The sequence below is a fragment of the Argopecten irradians genome, chromosome 3 (assembly GCF_041381155.1).
Source record: "Argopecten irradians isolate NY chromosome 3, Ai_NY, whole genome shotgun sequence".
Lineage (NCBI taxonomy): Eukaryota > Metazoa > Mollusca > Bivalvia > Pectinida > Pectinidae > Argopecten > Argopecten irradians.
Genome location: NC_091136.1, coordinates 40,641,532 through 40,662,324, shown reverse-complemented (window position 1 = coordinate 40,662,324; position 20,793 = coordinate 40,641,532). Strand labels below are relative to the sequence as shown.

Sequence of the window (20,793 nt, the reverse complement as noted above, 5' to 3'; positions counted from 1 at the left end):
TGATCATGTTCCGGTGATAGCTGTCCAATCAAAACGCGTTTACTCCATCGGACGGAAAATGATAAGGGAGACAATCGTGTTGAAGACGCGAAAGTGAGAACACTGCAGAAGGTGGGCCTAAGGTAGGGTAATATTTAGAAGCACGTTAACACATCTTGTAACAAATGACAAGTTATCAAGTAAGCTATTCATTACACTTTCATCCAAATGTAGCTATAGCCTGTCTTGTAGATTCCGAGAGCTTTCTTTTATAAGTTATCTTCACGAATGAAAATTATCTTTTTGCACAGCCATGCTTTAATCAGAATGCACAGTAGTCTAACGAGTTTTGAAAATTGATTTATTCGACGACCCATTATTATAATATGATGTATATGGCAAGATATATATTTAAAAGCACATAAAAAAGTTATCTAGACATTATCATTAAGGAAGTGTTTTTGAAGCGTATATCAGCCACATCCCATTACCCAGGAGGTTTTCATTGTTTCTTTTTGGGGTGCTGCAAGGCTGTTTGTTTTATTAGCTCCTTTTACTTTTGTTACATTACACAGCATTATAGGAAACGTTACCAATGTTTTGTCGAAAGAAAACATTTAAAGAGGCAACTTTTGCAAAATAACAATGAGTGTTGAACGGTTAAAATAACAATATTATGGGTGTTACCAAGGATCAAGGATTTATAAGTGAGAAGGATTCGTGTCTGTCTCTTTACATTACTAAACACCACGCGAGACGCCTATGAACCGGGAATACAAACCGTTTTTCTCAACAAATACTTGTCTTATCGAGTCAAAAGAAACACCATTGTAAAGTTTATTAAATTTCACGACGTTTATAACTTGTTTTAAAGACGGAATGTCTAGGGGATATGTCTTAAATTTTCGTTAAAAAAAACTCGACAGCTCATGAAATGACAGCACCGCTTCAGAAAGTAAGATGGTAACCCTCGCACCCGCAAGCTACATCAAAGGCTGCGCCGGCGGATATCAAAGGAAAATCAGTCGTCGCCCAACGTCACGGTCAGTGCACAAACACAAAAGCGCCTGCCTTGGACTTCCCCAAAACCCAGTGTGACTTATCCTTCTCATATACGTCCTTGCCAAGGATATATAAATGTGATAGACACATTCTATACGTCCTTGGTGTTACAGTGTGACTTATATTTACTTAACAATTTTGTAGAAATTCAACAAAGTATTTTGATCAGGAATTATTGCAATATAAAAAAAGAAAATAATTGTTTCATGTGGGCAATTTTTTGAGCATACAGGTACAAAAATATGATTTCGAAATTTTAAGGAACAGGGAAATAATTTCTCTAGAGGAAATTTACCCATAAATGGTAAAAATGTAGCTGGATTGGTCCCTGTGTATAATTATGGTATTGAAAGGTATTTCAGTTCAATTTTATTTTGTGAAAGCTACCATATGTACCAGAGTATACACTATACAATTAAAGAAGCTCCACAGCTAACAAATGGTAATTTTTCTATATCAAAAACAGGAGCAGACGTTTTCGTATTTTTCTTCAGATACAAAAGTTACTTACTTTACACCATTACACCATTGAAAAGTTTGAGCCTCCAATTTTACTTCAAGATAACAACATTACCATTTTTGCTCTTTTTAGATGCAAACATTTTCAAAATCTTACAATGAACATATCAGTTTATGTTTTTTGTCTTAAAGGATTTCTTTTTCTTTGATATTAATGCATGACTGATAATACATTGGCCAGAAAAAAAACAGATATCAACCTGTCAAATTGACTGATCATGCAGATTGAAGTATTTTTAGTCCACCATTATCAGATGATGGGCTATTCAAATCGCCTTTGGTTCGTGGTCCGTCCGTCCGTTTACAATTCTTGTTATTGCTATTTCTCAGAAAGTACTGAAGGGATCTTTTTCAAATTTCATAAGTAGGTTCCCATAGGACCCTAGGTGGCCATCTTGGATTTTTATAGGTCAAGTTTGTTACCACTATTTCTCAGAAAGTACTGAAAGGATCTTTCTGAAATTTCATATGTAGGTTTCCATAGAACCCTAGTTGTGCATATTGGATTTTGAGATCGATCTCTGAACAAGATGGCTGACTGGCGGAAATATTGGATTTTGATAGTTAAAGATTGTTATCACTATTTTTCAGATTCCCCTAGGACCCTGGTTGTGCATATTGCATTTTGGGACCGATCGTTCAAAAAGATGGCCGACTAGCCATCTTGGATTTTGATAGTTAAAGTTTGTTACCGCTATTTCTCAGAAAGTGATGAAAGGATCTGTCTCAAATTTCATATGTAGGTTAACCCTAGGGACGTATTTATGCATATTGCATATATGGATCGATCGGTCAACAAGATGGCCGCCAGGCAGCCATCTTGGATTTTGATAGTTAAAGTTTGTTATCGCTATTTCTCAGAAAGTATTGAAAGGATCTTTCTGAAATTTCATATGTAGGTTTCCATAGAACCCTAGTTGTGCATATTGGATTTTGAGATCGATCTCTGAACAAGATGGCTGACTGGCGGAAATATTGGATTTTGATAGTTAAAGATTGTTATCACTATTTTTCAGATTCCCCTAGGACCCTGGTTGTGCATATTGCATTTTGGGACCGATCGTTCAAAAAGATGGCCGACTAGCCATCTTGGATTTTGATAGTTAAAGTTTGTTACCGCTATTTCTCAGAAAGTGATGAAAGGATCTGTCTCAAATTTCATATGTAGGTTAACCCTAGGGATGTATTTATGCATATTGCATATATGGATCGATCGGTCAACAAGATGGCCGCCAGGCAGCCATCTTGGATTTTGATAGTTAAAGTTTGTTATCGCTATTTCTCAGAAAGTACTGAAGGGATCTTTCTCAAATTTCATATGTAGGCTTCCCTAGGACCCTAGTTGTGCAAATTGGATTTTGAGAACGATCTCTGAAAAAGATGGCAGACTGGCGGCCATATTGGATTTACCACTATTTCTCAGAAAGTACTGAAGGGATCTTTCTGAAATTTTATATATAGGTTCTCCTAGGACCCTAGTTGTGCATATTGGATTTTGGGACCGATCAGTGAACAAGATGGCAGTCAGGCGACCATCTTGTATTTTGATGGTAAAAGTTTGTTACCTCTATTTCTCAGAAAGTACTGAAGGGATCTTTCTCAAACTTCATATGTAGGTTTCCATAGAACCCTAGTTGTGCATATTGGATTTTGAGATCGATCTCTGAACAAGATGGCTGACTAGCGGACATATTGGATTTTGATAGATAAAGATTGTTATCACTATTTTTCAGATTCCCCTAGGACCCTGGTTGTGCATATTGCATTTTGGGACCGATCGTACAAAAAGATGGCCGACTAGCCATCTTGGATTTTGATAGTTAAAGTTTGTTACCGCTATTTCTCAGAAAGTGATGAAGGGATCTGTCTCAAATTTCATATGTAGGTTAACCCTGGGGACGTATTTATGCATATTGCATATATGGATCGATCGGTCAACAAGATGGCCGCCAGGCAGCCATCTTGGATTTTGATAGTTAAAGTTTGTTATCGCTATTTCTCAGAAAGCTTTGAAGGGATATGATCTGATTTCATATGTAGGCTCCCCTATGGGTCTAGTTATTCATATTGTGTTTTGGGACTGATCGGTCAACAAAATGGCCCCCCAAGCAGCCATCTTGGATTTTGATAGTTAAAGTTTGTTATCGCTATTTCCCGGAAAGTACTGAAAGGATCTCTTTCAAATTTCATATGTAGGTTCCCTCTCTAGGGCCCTAGTTGTGCATATTGCATTTGGGGACCAATCTGGTCAACAAGATTGCTGTAAGGCAGCCATTTTGGATTTTGATAGTTAAAGTGTGTTATGGCTATTTCTCACAAAGTACTGAAGGGATCTTACTCTCCAATTTCATATGTACGTTCCCCTAGAGTTCTAGTTGTGCATATTGCAATTTGGGACTGATCAATCAACAAGATGGTCGCCAAGGAGCCATTTTAGATTTTTATAGTTGAAGTTTTTTTACTGCTATTTCTCAGAAAGTACTGAAGCGATCTGTCTCAAATTTTATTTGTAGTATGTTTGAAAAAGTTTGAAAAGCAGAGAAAAGATCCATCTTTCCATTGTCATACATAGATCATTCTATGGTGGGCGCCAAGATTCCATTGGGATCTCTTACTATATCTAGATTTCGGATAAAACACCCAATTTGGTAGCTAATATTTCGGAAAATAGAATAGCAAATGCTTTCAAATATGTAATACTAATACCCTTTTTGTATATTTTGTACTTGATTTTTTAATTATTTGTTGTAGAAACGATATAAATATGCATGTATATTGTAGTAAAAACTCCCTATCACGTATTTGTTGAATACCAAAATATGTCCAAGTCCATAAATCTGCAATACAAAAATCATAATTTTTTGAACATGCTTTATTCGATTGTCATAAAATTTTGCCAGTAAATCAGTCAGAACAGTGATGATTTTCAGCTATAGAATTAAAGTTTTATTTTTTCTGTTATCTTATTGAAAATTATGTAAACCCCAGCTAAGAAAAACTAAGGAAAAATTCTGTTGTAATTATTTTTGGGTAACACTCTATCTTTACTGGACTATTTCTTGAGATTTGCAAACTATTTAATTAGAGACTTGTGTAGACGGCTCCTTTTGCATATGAATAATAACATTCAGCATGCTCAGCTGGAAAATCAAAGTTTAGATAACATCAAGATCAATAGTTAACTGAAAGTAACAAAAAGTGTCTTTGAGATAAAAATTTGCTTTTGAAATGGATTTTGAAATATTCCTTTTTGGTTGTTTGTTGCAGCAGTGCATTCATGAGAGCCAAATACCTCTAGTGCTACTGCTTACCTCTAACAGCCATGGATGCTCCGTTTCCAAGGCAGATGGGTAGCAAAAGTAACCATGCCCTGTCCCTCCAACGACACCTTCATGATCAGATGATGTCCCAGTCCGAGTTTTGTGATGTCACTCTGATAGTGGATAATGTGGTAAGTAAGTTTTATCATCTCACCACACATTGTATACACGATGGAACTGAGCTCTAACTTCTAAACACTAGGCACTGTTTGTAACTTTGTACAAGGAAAACAACTTTCTACTTCAAGTAATGTATGTGTGTGTGAGACGGTTGGTCAATTAAGTGCCCATCTTTGAATGGTTTTCTTTACTCTGCATAATACATGATTAATTCATGAAAAAATAGATATCAGGTGTTAACTGTTTAGAGGTCTTAAGTGTCTTGGCAGTACTGCGGGACTTTTAATTTAATATGTTTAAACTCTTTTATGTGATGTAATTTGTCCAACATTTCAGGAAATAAAAGCCCACTGGTGTGTATTGGTGTCGTGTCCATACTTCCAGTCCCTCTATGACAGTGGCCTTGTAGAAAGATTTTCAGGTAAAGTTTACGTTTAGAAGACAGGATTTGTCTGTCATGGTGTAGGAATCTATGATATTAACCTTCTAGTAGTAAATACAGTCAACCTGTCTATAAGATCTGAGGGACACTGGTCTTTATAGTCATACACAGGTCAATTTGTATTGAACTTGAAGGTGTGGAAACACTGTTCCATAACAACTGGCATTGATTTTTTAGGATTACAAGTGTTGTGATGGGTATGAACAATCATTTTAAGGAATAAAATGCTGGATTTTGAGAGGCGTGGGCACAGGGGGTCAACTTGACAATACAAAAGTTTTCATATAAACAAATTCATGTGAAACTAAGTACATGTATTCATATTTGGCTGTTAGAATACCTATGAGGAGGAGATTCAAAATTGTACAAATTATTCATTCAAACCACAACCCCCTATAGGCCTGAGGGGCGGTGCAAAATCAGGTCCTTCAAAATTTGGGTTATGTTTGGCTCAAGCCTTGGATTGTGGTTGAAGGTTTGATCCTAGGGCTAATGATGTTATGTAATACGGATTTAACCATTAGTGTCTTCTCTGTAAAAGAAGGTTTATATCTTATTTCTATGTTTCCAGGGACGATAGAGCTAAACATTGCGAAGTCTGCAGCTGTCCGCTCTGCCTTAGATTTCCTGTATCTTGGTAATTTGGAGATCAGCTACGAAAGTGTCCCAGAACTCTTGAAGGTGGCTGATTATTTCCAAATTACAGAGTTAAAGAAAGTTTGTCAAGACTACCTCTACTCCGTCAATATCACCACCGACAACTGTGTACAGATATGTCTGTTGTGTAGCCTTTATGACCTTGACCTTTACACAAGGGCATTTGATTTCTTACGTGGAAATCTTCCAGAGATCATGCAGAAAGAAGACATACTATCTCTAACCCATGATTCCGTGATGTCCCTTTTATCAGATCCGTCCCTCTGTTATGTGTCTCAGATAGACTTTTTCAACTTTGTTGTTCGCTGGGTGCAGTTTGAAGAGAAATCTAGGATAGTCCACTTTGAAGAACTGTTTTGTGCTCTGAATATTCACAGAATTCCAGTCAAGATCCTTGATGAGGAAGTGGCAAAACACAAGTTTGTCAATGACAGCGAAAAATGTCTTGATTCGGTGCTTAGTTTGAAATCAAAATATAGTGCTGGACTAATTCAGGAAGATTCTGGAACCAGAGATGTTATCATTGTGACAGGGGGCAGTGGTGATGGTGTCTACTTCAGAACCCTTTTCCATGCCTTTCCATTTTCAGAATGCGTCCCTGCGAGTGCTGTTTACGGGTTTATTATCAGTGAAGAGAGGTGGATAGAGTTAGCTCCCATGCCAGACCAGATGGAGAAGCATTTGATGACCTACAATCCCCAGGGTTACCTGTATGTGTACAACACAGAAAAAACACAGTTCAATTTGAATAACAACCTCCACATTTATAAATATAAGATTGAAGACAGGACCTGGACCAGGGACACATTGTTGTTACCAGGAGGTATAAAAAATGTAAAAGTCCTCAGTCTTGTGTGCTGCAACAGTCATCTGTATGCAGTTATCTCCTGCATTATGAAATTCCCCTCAAAAAGGCCGCCAGAGGAACAATGGGATTATACCACTGTCCTTGTTGAGGTGAAAGAAGGCAGGGAAAGTGTCATCAAGTGCTACCTATTCAGGGGGGATTACTCAAAGGCTCAGATCTCTTCTCAGATAGTCAATAACAGCCACATCTGTATCCTGGCATGGAACCATGCGACTGGCAAGGAGAAGATAAGGAAAATCAAGAGCCCAAGTCCAAAATTCATAATGTATGATACTGTCAAGGAGAAAAAGCTGGACCAGTCCAAAGGAGCCTATTGGGATAACTTAACGTTCCGAGTTGAGAATGACATTTTCACCTGTCGGTTCGGTAAACAGACAGCAAAGAAATTTTGCTTCCAGGAAAAGCATTGGATGACATTGAAAGAACAAGTGCTTTCCCCATTGCCTGAGGATCCTACCCGTCAGGAATTTGCTCAGTACTCAGATGGCGCCAATCTTTACGTATTTGGTGGGAGAGATCCTTCAACGAAGAAGCTCTTGGACACTGCTTTCAAGTTCAATTTCGACACGAGGCAGTGGACAAAACTAGAGAACATGCCACAGGCACTTATGAATAGTGCCGCTTGCCAGGTAACAATGCCATTAGATGAAGTCAGATGCCATATCAACTGTCCACATTGTCTTTGTGATTTCAAGGGCCGTAAACATCAGGCGGTGTATGATATTCAGAATCACGATGCTGATGATGACAGCGATTGTGATTATTCCTACGATGACGATGACCTTAATTCTGACATGAACTATGATGAATGGGGAGACTACTTGGATTATTATGATCCGTATGAAGACTGGTGGTGATTAACACCGGAGAGGAAGTATGGTCTAAAATTGCACTCTAATAAAACTGGTATTGAGTGAAAGTACATACTGAGAGTGGCTACTGACAATTATTATTATATTTACTGCAACATAGTATTGACTAATTACACCCTGTGGATTGGTATGGAGTGTAATTACAACCTGAGGATTGGTATGGAGTGTAATGACACCCTGTGGATTGGTATGGAGTGTAATTGCAACCTGAGGATTTGTATGGAGTGTAATTACTCCCTGAGGATTGGTATGGAGTGTAATTACAATATGATAATTTGTATGGAGTGTAATTACAACCTGAGGATTTGTATGGAGTGTAATTACTCCCCGAGGATTGGTATGGAGTGTAATTACAATATGAGAATTTGTATGGAGTGTAATTACAACCTGAGGACTTGTATGGAGTGTAATTACAACCTGAGGATTTGTATGGAATGTAATTACAACCTGAGGGTTTGTATGGAGTGTAATTACACCCTGAGGATTTTTATGGAGTGTAATTACACCCTGAGGATTGGTAAGGAGTGTAATTACACCCTGAGGATTGGTATGGAGTGTATAGGTATTTTACACTGAGGGATTAGAAATACAGTCTATTGTAGAATTTGTATGAAACAGATGAATTTAAACTTGAAGCATTTTTTTTATGAACATCGATCATGGTTATAAATAATTTTAGGTAATCATCTGCCACATACCTGATGTCAATGTAAAGTATACCGACTTGTATTTACCCTGCTGTCAACTCATGCTAGTTATAAAATCATTCAGCTTTTCATTATAAATTATCTGGTGTCCACCAATGTCAAAAAGATGAGGTCATAAAATACAACAGAGTATGTTTTCTAATAGCACTTAATATTAATGTACATTAATTGATGTTTCAGAGATTAGATCAAAACATTTTAATTGAAAATTTGTTTAAGTGTCTGCAGATTGAAGATCCCCCATCCCTGTTCATGCTCCAATCACATTCACACTCATGAGACTATATAATTTATATAGATAATTGGCTAATAGTAGAGATACCCCACATAGTATCTCATCTTTGCATATTTTGTTGATAGCAATTTTGTCTACATTATGACTTTTAACTACTCTGAAGGTATCAGAATTCAAATGTTGTCAGTATTATAGAAAAAAAATAAGGTCATGATAAAATTTAAATTTGTTTTACAAATATTTACCTATAAAAAAGTATTTTATCCCTTTCACCCCCTGAAATTTCACAATGAACTCTCTCAACCTTAAGTTGAGAAGAGTAATTCAAGCAAACACTGGTTACTCGTTCCACATACTATGCTCGTTTTACAAAAGAGATGATTTTGTACAAATGTAGAACATAATATCTCATATTTTTGTGCTACATCATATTTTTTTGTAAAACAAGCGGTGCACCTGTGCTCTCACAATATAGTTATAGGTCAAATCCATAGGGCTTATGGAATCACTGTCAATTGAAATCAAGTCCTTTACTTGGCTCTAGTGAAATTGCTATGACAGCTATTTGGTTAGATTTTTTTGATGACAGAAAATAACGATGTATAAATTTGAAAATCTTTGTTTTTTGCGGACAATTTTGTATTTGTTGTTAACGTATTTTGTCAATGTGACTTATGAACAACGCAACAAAAATGTTAATAAAAAGGCAAGAAAACAAAATTCATTGTTGACTTTATGTTTAGGTGACATGTGTGGTCAGTAACCTGTTCTTTTGACTGAAACTATTGAACCAATTTCTTGCATAGTGTTCTTATGAGCAGAAAATTTGAAGGAGATAAACAGAGAATGAAATACCGAATCCATCGTAATTGGTGCCCCTTCCCCTATAAACGCTCCTCCCTGTCATGAGGAGTTCGGTAAAATAATGTCATGTGTCATGGATGAGGATAGGAAAAAATCGGGAGGAGAGTGATTCAATATGAATTTTGCGAATCAGTCGTCACTATAACCTGGTTGTCCCAATACCCATTCACCACTTATCAGGTTGCCCTATTATCCAGTCACCATTAAACAGGTTTTCCCACTATCCAGTCACCACTTATCTGGTTGCCCCACTATCAGGATACCACTAATCTAGTTGTCCAACTATCCAGTCACCACCAATCTGGTTGCCCCATTATCCAGTCAACACTAATCTAGCTAGTTGTCCCACTATCAGGATACCACTAATCTAGTTGTCCCACTATCCAGTCACCACTAATCTAGTTGTCCCACTATCCATTCAACACCGATCTACTTGTCCCATTATCCAGTCACCACTAATCTGGTTGTCCCACTATTCAATCACCACTAATCTATTTGTCCCACTACCCAGTCACCACCAATCAAGTTGTCCCACTATCCAGTCACCACTAACCTGGTTTCCCTTTTATCAAGTCATCACCAAACTAGTTGTCCCACTATCCAGTCACCACTAATCAATTTGTCCAACTTTCCAGTCACCACTAATCTGGTTGTCCCACTATTCAATCACCACCAATCTAGTTGTCCCATTATCCAGTCACCACTTACCCGGTTGTCCCACTATCCAGTCACCACCAATCTAGTTGTCCCACTATCCGGTCACCACTAATCTGGTTGTCCCACTATCCAGTCACCACTAATTTAGTTGTCCCACTATCCAGTCACCACCAATCTAGTTGTCCCACTATCCAGTCACCACTAATCTGGTTGTCCCACTATCCAGTCACCACTAATCAATTTGTCCAACTTTCCAGTCACCACTAATCTGGTTGTCCCACTATTCAATCACCACCAATCTAGTTGTCCCAATATCCAGTCACCACTTACCTGGTTGTCCCACTATCCAGTCACCACCAATCTAGTTGTCCCACTATCCAGTCACCACTAATCAGGTTGTCCCACTATCCAGTCACCACTAATCTAGTTGTCCCACTATCCAGTCACCACCAATCTGGTTGCCCCACTATCCAATCACCACTAATCTAGTTGTCCCACTATCCAGTCACCACCAATCTAGTTGTCCCACTATCCAGTCACCACCAATCTGTCCCACTATCCAGTCACCACTTACCTGGTTTTCCTATTATCCAGTCACCACCAATCTGGTTGCCCCATTATCCAGTCAACACTAATCTAGCTAGTTGTCCCACTATCCGGATACCACTAATCTAGTTGTCCCACTATCCAGTCACCACTAATCTAGTTGTCCCACTATCCATTCAACACCAATATACTTGTCCCATTATCCAGTCACCACTAATCTGGTTGTCCCACTATCCAATCACCACTAATCTATTTGTCCCACTATCCAGTCACCACTAACCTGGTTTCCCTTTTATCAAGTCATCACCAAACTAGTTGTCCCACTATCCAATCACCACTAATCAATTTGTCCAACTTTCCAGTCACCTCTAATCTGGTTGTCCCACTATTCAATCACCACCAATCTAGTTGTCCCATTATCCAGTCACCACTTACCCGGTTGTCCCACTATCCAGTCACCACCAATCTAGTTGTCCCACTATCCGGTCACCACTAATCTGGTTGTCCCACTATCCAGTCACCACTAATTTAGTTGTCCCACTATCCAGTCACCACCAATCTAGTTGTCCCACTATCCAGTCACCACTAATCTGGTTGTCCCACTATCCAGTCACCACTAATCAATTTGTCCAACTTTCCAGTCACCACTAATCTGGTTGTCCCACTATTCAATCACCACCAATCTAGTTGTCCCAATATCCAGTCACCACTTACCTGGTTGTCCCACTATCCAGTCACCACCAATCTAGTTGTCCCACTATCCAGTCACCACTAATCTGGTTGTCCCACTATCCAGTCACCACTAATCTAGTTGTCCCACTATCCAGTCACCACCAATCTGGTTGCCCCACTATCCAATCACCACTAATCTAGTTGTCCCACTATCCAGTCACCACCAATCTAGTTGTCCCACTATCCAGTCACCACCAATCTGTCCCACTATCCAGTCACCACTTACCTGGTTTTCCTATTATCCAGTCACCACCAATCTAGTTGTCCCACTATCCAGTCACCACCTATCAAGTTGTCCCACTTTCCAATCACCACTAATCTAGTTGTCCCACTATCCAGTCACCACTTACCTGGTTTTCCTAGTATCCAGTCACCACCAATCTAGTTGTCTCACTATCCAGTCACCACTAATCTGGTTGTCCCACTATCCAGTCACCACTAATCTAGTTGTCCCACTATCCAGTCACCACTAATCTGGTTGTCCCACTATCCAGTCACCACTAATCTGGTTGTCCCACTATCCAGTCGCCACTGATCTTGTTGTCCCACTATCCAGTCACCACTAACCTGGTTTCCCTATTATCAAGTCGCCATCAATCTGGTTGTCCCATTATCCAGTCACCACTAATTAAGTTGTTCCATTATCCAGTCACCACTAATCTATTTGTCCCACTATCCAGTCATCACTTATTTTGTTGTCCCACTATCCAGTCAACACTAATCTGGTTGTCCCACTATTCAGTCACCACTAATCAAGTTGTCCCACTAATCAATCACCACTAATCTAGTTGTCCCACTATCCAGTCACCACTAATCTGGTTGTCCCACTATCCAGTCATCACGAATCAAGTTGTCCCACTATCCAGTCGCCACTAACCTGGTTTCCCTATTATCCATTCACCATTAATCTAGTTGTTCCACTATTGAGTCACCACTAATCTAGTTGTCCCACTATCCACTATATTTGATTCGAAACTGTCCTTTGTTCCACATATCAAACATCTGAAGGATAAGTGCTCGAAGGCGCTGAACATTCTTCGAGTTCTTTCCCATTCTGATTGGGGTGCAGACCGTGAAATGCTTCTACGTATCTATCGGGCACTTATTTGATCAAAACTTGACTACGGCTCGATTGTCTATGGATCGGCTCGCAGCTCCTATCTACAGATGCTTGACCCTATACAGAATCAGGGACTGTGTCTCGCACTTGGAGCTTTTCCAACGACACCTGTGAAGAGTCTCTATGTGGAAGCTAATGAGCCATCTCTAGACGATCGACGAAAGAAATTATCCTTACAGTATGATGCTCAACTGAAAGCCAACCCCAAAAATCACGCATTTAACCTTGTATTCAATCCACAACATCAAGAAATATTTGCACAAAATCAAAAGCTCATACCAACATTTGGCATCAGAATTTCAAAATATTTGCTGGAACTAAATATAAATTTTGACACCATTGACGAGTACAACGTATCACAAATCCTCCTTTCGGGAGTGCATTAGGGCTTTCCCTGACATGTTCAGATCTACAGTGAAGGCTCAAAAGATGGTGATAATGTTGCGGCAGCATGCTGTACATGTAATCACGCTCCTCTATCTGACTCCCGGATTTTGCCTCCATTTTCTCTGCGGAAGCATGTGCTATCGGTCTGGCACTTGACCATATCGAAGAACACCGCATTGAAAAGGCAATCATCTGTTTCGACTCTCTTTCGGTTCTTCAGGCTTTGAAATCAAGAAACCTTAGAGACATATTAGTCCAAAATATTTTGATCCGAACATTTCGATTGTCTTCTAAAACTAAAATTACATGTGGGTTTAAAGGGGAATGAAAAGGCCGATAAAGCAGCTAAGACTGCTCTTCGCCTAGCACAAACAGATTTGAAACTACCTTACACCGACATCAAACCTTACATCCAGTCAGCCATTATTTTATATTCATATCAACGCAACACTCATCATTCATCAACATTGTGCATGAGTTTTCTCATGTGTTTTAGCCAAAACTATTTTATCCTATGTAACTCTTTTTATTAAATCAACATTTACAAATTTTCTTATCCTGATCTTTTAGATACAGTCCTTGTTTATATCCTGATACTAATGCCTGCCTTGTAGTTTGGCCCTAAATGACCTTAGTTGTGGATGGGCCGTAAAACTCCAACAAACAAACTACAAACCCACTATCCAGTCACCACTAGGTTTATAATCTTCAGATTCATTAATTATTTTTATCAATTTTCGTAAGAAGGATGATTTGCCACAAACAAAACCTTGATCACAATGTTAACTAGATCAATTACTTCATTGAGATATCTTGTTTCTTCGGAATTTGAACTTCAACCTCTGTGAATACTTGTGAATGAATATGCCAGGTAATAGACATAACAGATATATTTTTCATTTGAAATTTACTGAAAGATACATATGTGGCGGGATTGGACTGGGTCTATCGTCGGTGACCAGGTGGCTCAGTCGGTAGAGCGCTCGGCTAGTATTCGGAGGGTCCCGGGTTCGAATCCGGGTCTGGCCGCTACATTTTCTCCTCTCCTGTTACAAAATTGGCGCCCAACTAGATAACTCACAGTGGTGGTGTTTAGAAGGGTCTCGTGTGTCTTTGAAGGCGAAGGCTTCGAGAAAGGAGGGAGGAGTGTGGCGGGATTGGACTGGGTCGATCGTCGGTGACCAGGTGGCTCAGTCGGTAGAGCACTCGGCTAGTATTTGGAGGGTCCCGGGTTCAAATCCTGGTCTGGCCGCTACATTTTCTCCTCTCCTGTTACAAAATTGGCGCCCAACTAGATAACTCACAGTGGTGGTGTTTAGAAGGGTCTCGTGTGTCTTTGAAGGCGAAGGCTTCGAGAAAGGAGGGAGGAGTGTGGCGGGATTGGACTGGGTCGATCGTCGGTGACCAGGTGGCTCAGTTGGTAGAGCACTCGGCTAGTATTTGGAGGGTCCCGGGTTCAAATCCCGGTCTGGCCGCTACATTTTCTCCTCTCCTGTTACACATATATTGGAACTTAAAAATCAACTGGAAATTTAGTACAGAAAACTACATAAACGTTCATAAATGTTCATGTATATTGATTTTATTCTCACAGTAAAATAGCACTATCAGTGGCCATAGTTATATATATAGTGTATACACATTATTACATATATGTGTATCAACCATATGCTATCCATCACATTGGGTGAGTTGTATTCATACGCAAAGAAAGTAGTACCCCTTACCAATCAAAAATTAAAATTTAACTAACAGCTTATGAAATTATCTTTGATAGAAAATTTCAAAATTCATTGAATCAGAAATTTGGCAACCTAATAATCAGACTTTTAAAAAGCTGATTGAAACAAGCTTAGCATACGTATATGTACATAGCATTTTATTTTTTGAAAAATCTTTACCAATTTGCAACTCCCTTTTACTTGATTATTTCCATTTTATTCACATGTTTTGGTAACTGTTAGTGAAACCATATCCAACTGGAATGATAATTTGATAATACCCTATAAGGCTTTATATTAAATATTGTGTGTCTGCTTTAATTTAGCGCTCAAATAGTTAACCACTCAGCTGACAGCTACCTTAATACAATATACTTGAGATATCGGTATAGTAACTAAAGGCACACAACATTATTTCAAAGTATGGAAGGTGTTTCATAGGGTTTGCTGGACATTCTGAAACTTAATGATAGGTGATGGGTGGAGCGGGGGTTTGGCCTAACACCAGGTTAGATCCTTATAAAAATTCTTAAAGATCAAAATCTGCTGTTTAAATTTTGGCATATGGAACTTGTTATAAAAGTACCCCATAACACACTGTGCTGTATATGACATTCACAATCAATACCTAGCCAGAAGGGCAGATAACTGTAATTTGCAAATACAGAATATATACGGTACTGCCCATAAAAAGTTCTGTTACTCTCTGCTCTTATATCATTAAAACACATAATTATGTCTTAGTTATTTTAAATTATATGTATGTAAATCGATGTAATATAAATCAATTGAACAATTTGTAACAGATGCACAATAATTCTGATAATTTTGTCAAATATAATTTATCTGCGAATTTAACAATCGCGTAACAGAACTTTTTGTGTACAGAATTGATTTATAAAATATGAAAACCATTTTCATATTTTTCTCTATTCAACATTTAATCATTCACATGAGTACTCAAATCAATTCAACTCAGACAATGTGAAGCAACAGAAATTAATTTATATAAATCTAGACAATACGGTAGACACACTACATAATTATGTTAACTTCCACAGAGAAAACATTTGCATAATATATCAACAGTGTAATCTTCTGATCTTAAATGCAATAGTCACACAACCAGCATATTCCACCTTATCATTTTGTCATAAATGCATGCATATAAGACAGACGTGAAGTTACACTCTAATGAATACACGTAATATGATAAACAGAACCTTGTATTTGTGGTTAGTGTAATACATATGTATATTATACAGTATAACCTGTTACTGGGACCAGCACATGTAGCTGATATAGCCAGGTTTCCTCATCATAAAGGTTTTAATCAAATGAAGGAAATGCCATACAACTACACAGGGATCAGGATTAGACAAGATTTTGACAAGTTACACTGTATCTATCATACTTGTTATCTTCATAGAACTTATTACGTACTCCATTAAGTTTGTATTGTAGCAGACCCTGAAGACAAATAAATATCACCTAAGTTATAGCTAGTACCATATCAAAAATTTTAAAATACAAAAACAAAAAAAACCCTTCTGATTGTTATACATTATGATGTCTGTTTTCAGTTGCATACACGACGGATCTCTATGGCATAGATCCATTTTTTCCTACATCAGTGATATTTTTTCAGTATTTTCTAAGATTATTGACCTGATTTCGATTTCTCAAAACCATAATTCATTATGTACATGTATAACTTAACTTAAAAAAAATCATTATACCCTAAACTGGGATATTTTGGATGTGGTCATATTTTAGCTTATTTGGAGTTTGGCATGAAAGTGCCAGAATTTAACACACCAAACTTTGACTATGTATTTATATGTGATATATATCGTATATTTGTTTTTTTTTATATGAACATGTATTCTCAGGTATGCAAGTCACTCAATCATGTTATGTAAATAAACATTTAGGTATGATAACTGAATAAAACACTTTTAACTGTTCGTTTTTCTTTTTTTCTTTTGTGTAAGCATGTGTAAAGATATGTGATAATTAATCACTTCTAATAACAACCAATATTTCAAAGGGTTTTCTTGATATTGATATGGCTTCAAACCCAATCACGTCATTTTTTTCATTGTTGAGTATTTATTAGTTTATAGCTTAGTTATCCAATACAAGTAAATCTTTAGAATTGTGATCTTCCATTCTGATGAACATATACATCAAAAAATTTACAAAACACCAAAATTTTCTGACGCCATGATATATCAATTTATGGTATAACTTAAGAAAAAAACCTGACTTAGTCCAAGTTTAGTTTCAGAAATAGGGTAGGATCTGCAAATATTTGATCTTTGAAATAATTAGACTGAGACGCAGATATATGTACAAAATGCCATATCCGCCTATTCGGTTATTTGAATATTTTCTTCTGGAAAATGACTTATTCAAATAAGCGAAATCCTCTGTATACTCTCTAAAATTGGAAACACCTGGTAGCTGTTTTGGTTCATACTTAAATGGGAAGTACATGTAGTACATAATAGGGTCTGCTACTCTAGGTGTGTTCCAATTTTCTTAAATAAATATTGTATAAATATGGTAGACACCTGAAAATCCAATCATTCCAGGAATAATATCCAACCTTTAGTAAAACAGGAATATCGTAATTATTAGACTCATCATGATCAGCAGACATGAAATACTGGAATGTGTGAAATGCCCGACGGTTTTAAATACAGAAAAAATATTAAAACATATCATCTTTCAGACATTAAGATAACAGATAATGAGTACAAGAATGTAGCCATAGAATTTGGCTTTGTCTCTAAAACCACTATTGTAAATACAAGTACATTAATTGCATGTATATAGACATGTACTATCTTAGAATTAGCTCCCCTGATCTTATATAGTTACTGTTCTATTCTGGTAAAAACAAAATTAGTGCTCTATACATTACAAACCTGCTTTCCGTTAAAACACATGAACCTATAAAACTTTTAAAACATTGAAGCTGCCTTATAAAAAAGCGAAAAATAGAAAAAAGAAAGCCTAAAAAATTAAGGCTAGCAAAACAGAAAAGAAAAAAAAACAATCACAGTAACTCCCCTTGGTATATTGTGAAAATGTTAGCTCTGATACTTTAATTCGTTGATTTTTATCACTTTGGCTATCAATTCGGTGATTTGATACACTCTAATATTTTCCACAATTTTAGTTTTATACATCTGGTAATGAAAATATTGAATACTGTAAACATATTATAGCAGCACAGATGACAGCTATAGATATATATATGTAATAAATAAATGTTGAATATCCTTGTGACGAAAGTTAAATAGAAAAAAAAAAAAAAACTAAAACAAATCTGCGATCAATCTCTAGAGATCAATCTCAGATTTGCTTTAGTTTTGTTTTTTCTATATATACATGTGTATATATATGTAAAATAAAGCCAGTCAGAATTACTCTGCTTTTATCGTCAGCTTCAAAACGTCATTTCATATATTTTATAAAAGGATATTTCTATATTTCTGGTATTGAATTATCAAATGGACCAAATTAATATCCTCTCTAATAAATCATAGTTTACAGTTTTTCAAATTTCTGCTAGAATTTGACTCATGTATGTAATTATGTAACAGGTATGACTATATAAAACTGGGTTAAACACTGAATCAGAACAGACCTTATAACCATACACTGTTTGCTAATAATCCTGATAGTTATATAGACTTCCTAAATACATTCTGTCACAGGAAACTAGAGAATTAGGCTACTGAATGTAAGTAAATAATGTGACTGATAAGACTAAAATTGGATAAAACATTTATATGCTATATATGTGTTTCTTCTATACCCATGTATTCACCAACAGCAAACAAATATTTGATGTATGTAAATCTTAGAGATGATCGCGCTGACCGAGTAGTTACCAGTAAATGATCCTGGCTGTTAATAGGGCTTAGAATAAAAACATGCATCAGGTTTGCTATATTGGCTAAGGATTAGCAATGTAATTCAAATGATAACATTTTTCTGCCAAAAGTGACAATTTAAGGCCAACTGTTGAAGATATTATTATGTATAATCGTTATTGGTTTTTATCATGTTTTTTCTGCCAACCAAATGTATGTTCTTACAACACAGTTTTAAAAACAGAGTATGCATGCAAAAAATATAAGTTATGTAGATCTTTTGTTTATTGATCTGATTCAACACCTAAGCTTTGGAGAATATAAAACCAAGGGAATCCTATAAAGATTCCTCATTAATATAAATAATCAAAGAGATTAAATGTTTACCTAAATTTAATTCAATAATATACAAATCACTATATAACCACTCTATAACCATATAACTACTGTTAAATGTTAAAAATATCTATAAAAAAAGAATTTATATCTAAATTTAGCAAGAGCCCAAATGGGCCTATATCACCCACCTAAATTTTGTGGTTTGCTCAAAGCAAAAAAATTACAACTCTTACTTTAGGCATCATCCTTGGTAGTGTGAAATTGTGAATAGAAATTATCTATGAAATAAGCCAATTTCAAACCCTAACAAAATTTCATGATTTTTCATATACATGTATATGATCAACTGTTTTCTCTGTATGTGTCATGTCCATAGATTAATTAGCACGACACATAAATTGGCTTCTTGGTTACTGGGAACACAATGAAATATCTTTAAACTTTGTTTTTTCATGTGACCTTGAAAGAAGGTCAAGGTCGTCCAGTTGGCAAATTAAATTTGGTAAATTAATCCCAGAACTTTTAACTGGTTATTAGTGTGTAGAGAAGTTGATGGAATGTTAAGTATCAGACGGATGGACGTTGCACCATGATATCACTTGCCCTATGAACAGGTGATACAACAATAGTGAGAAATAAGGATCATACAATTAATTAGAGCCCTATTAGATACACAGCTACAACTTGCATATACTTTAAAGAGGTAAGTAAAACATCTGGAATCAATTTCATTAGAACAATGGTTAAATCGATATCTTAATTTTACAGCGTTTGTTGTCCAAAACTAGTAATTTAAAATGAGTTGTTAAACTTAAGAGTTACCTCCCTTCTACTGTCTAAGAGTAGAATCAAGTGACCTACTTTTCCTTAACAATTAAAGTTAAAGTCTCTATGTTTTGTTATGTTCACATTTACTTGCATTTTGAGAACAAGCTTCGCATTAGATTTTCTGAACAAGCATAAAAACTTCAATTAACAATCTATTACATTACAGAGCTTTACAGCTTCTCCAAAGACTCAATAATAAGCAGATATATCACTTTGTCAGATATGACTTTTGACCCCAGTTATTAAAACTCACTCTATACATGATCACAGGAATTATACGGTATAATAACAACTTAAACTTTGAATTAAAATAGAAAGTCCTGCATAGATTAACGATACTCCGTGAGAGTTGAGAGATCACTCCCGAGAGAGTTTAGAGGCTATGTTCTACACAACCATTGATAGGCTGTTTCCACGGTATGACATCTGATTTTGCTCGATTCTCCACTTGTACACTTAAGTCCTTACTCAGATTTTTGGCCTGACACATAAGTACCGTCTTGTTTCCATTGGTAGGAAAGGAATTATCACAACACTTGCTGCATACACCACTGTGCTCTTCTGGTTCCGGAGAAGAATATTTCAATCGCTTCCGACGATCACCGTGGCCATTTTCCAAAGGTAGATGGTGGCCATTGTGTTTAGTCCCTGCCAAACTCCGATCATTTTCTAAATTGGTCGCTTGTCGATTCATCAGTGACATTAGATGGTTACACAGCAACTGGACAAAACCATCCACTCCCTCGTAACCTTAAAAGAATGTAATTAATAATTATAATTAATCACCGACATCATCTCAGTGGTCTGGTTTTGCCTTTGCCTGTCTTAATCGAGTTATGAAACTTTAGAATTGGTAAAGTTTTGACAAAGAAAAGATGTATAAATGGTTGATAACAATATTTGTTTTTGAACTACCCTGTAATAGTGTTGA

The 20,793-nt window shown here is 36.8% G+C and overlaps 2 protein-coding genes across 4 annotated transcripts in view; one reads left to right on the top strand and one right to left on the bottom strand.

Annotated features, from left to right (window-relative positions):
- The first annotated feature begins 5 nt into the window (after positions 1-5).
- LOC138318590 (kelch-like protein 11) lies at positions 6-14,901 on the top strand. 3 transcript variants are annotated; one of them, XM_069261091.1, is made up of 4 exons: positions 6-122; positions 4,828-5,011; positions 5,337-5,421; positions 6,014-14,901. In XM_069261091.1, exons 2-4 carry the CDS (start codon positions 4,883-4,885, stop codon positions 7,822-7,824), a joined length of 2,025 nt encoding a protein of 674 aa, XP_069117192.1. In that variant the 5' UTR covers positions 6-122; positions 4,828-4,882; the 3' UTR covers positions 7,825-14,901. The 3 variants fall into 3 exon arrangements, with proteins under 3 accessions (XP_069117192.1, XP_069117193.1, XP_069117194.1); XM_069261092.1 differs by having other exon boundaries at positions 56-122; positions 4,831-5,011; XM_069261093.1 differs by lacking the exon at positions 6-122 and adding an exon at positions 172-1,022.
- The window catches only part of LOC138318595 (inositol-tetrakisphosphate 1-kinase-like), a 35,328-nt gene continuing 29,184 nt past the window's right edge, over positions 14,650-20,793 (bottom strand). Inside the window, exon 10 of the mRNA XM_069261098.1 lies at positions 14,650-20,612. Coding sequence (XP_069117199.1) covers positions 20,236-20,612 — 377 coding nt within the window. The 3' untranslated portion in view covers positions 14,650-20,235. The remainder of the gene's footprint in view (positions 20,613-20,793) is intronic.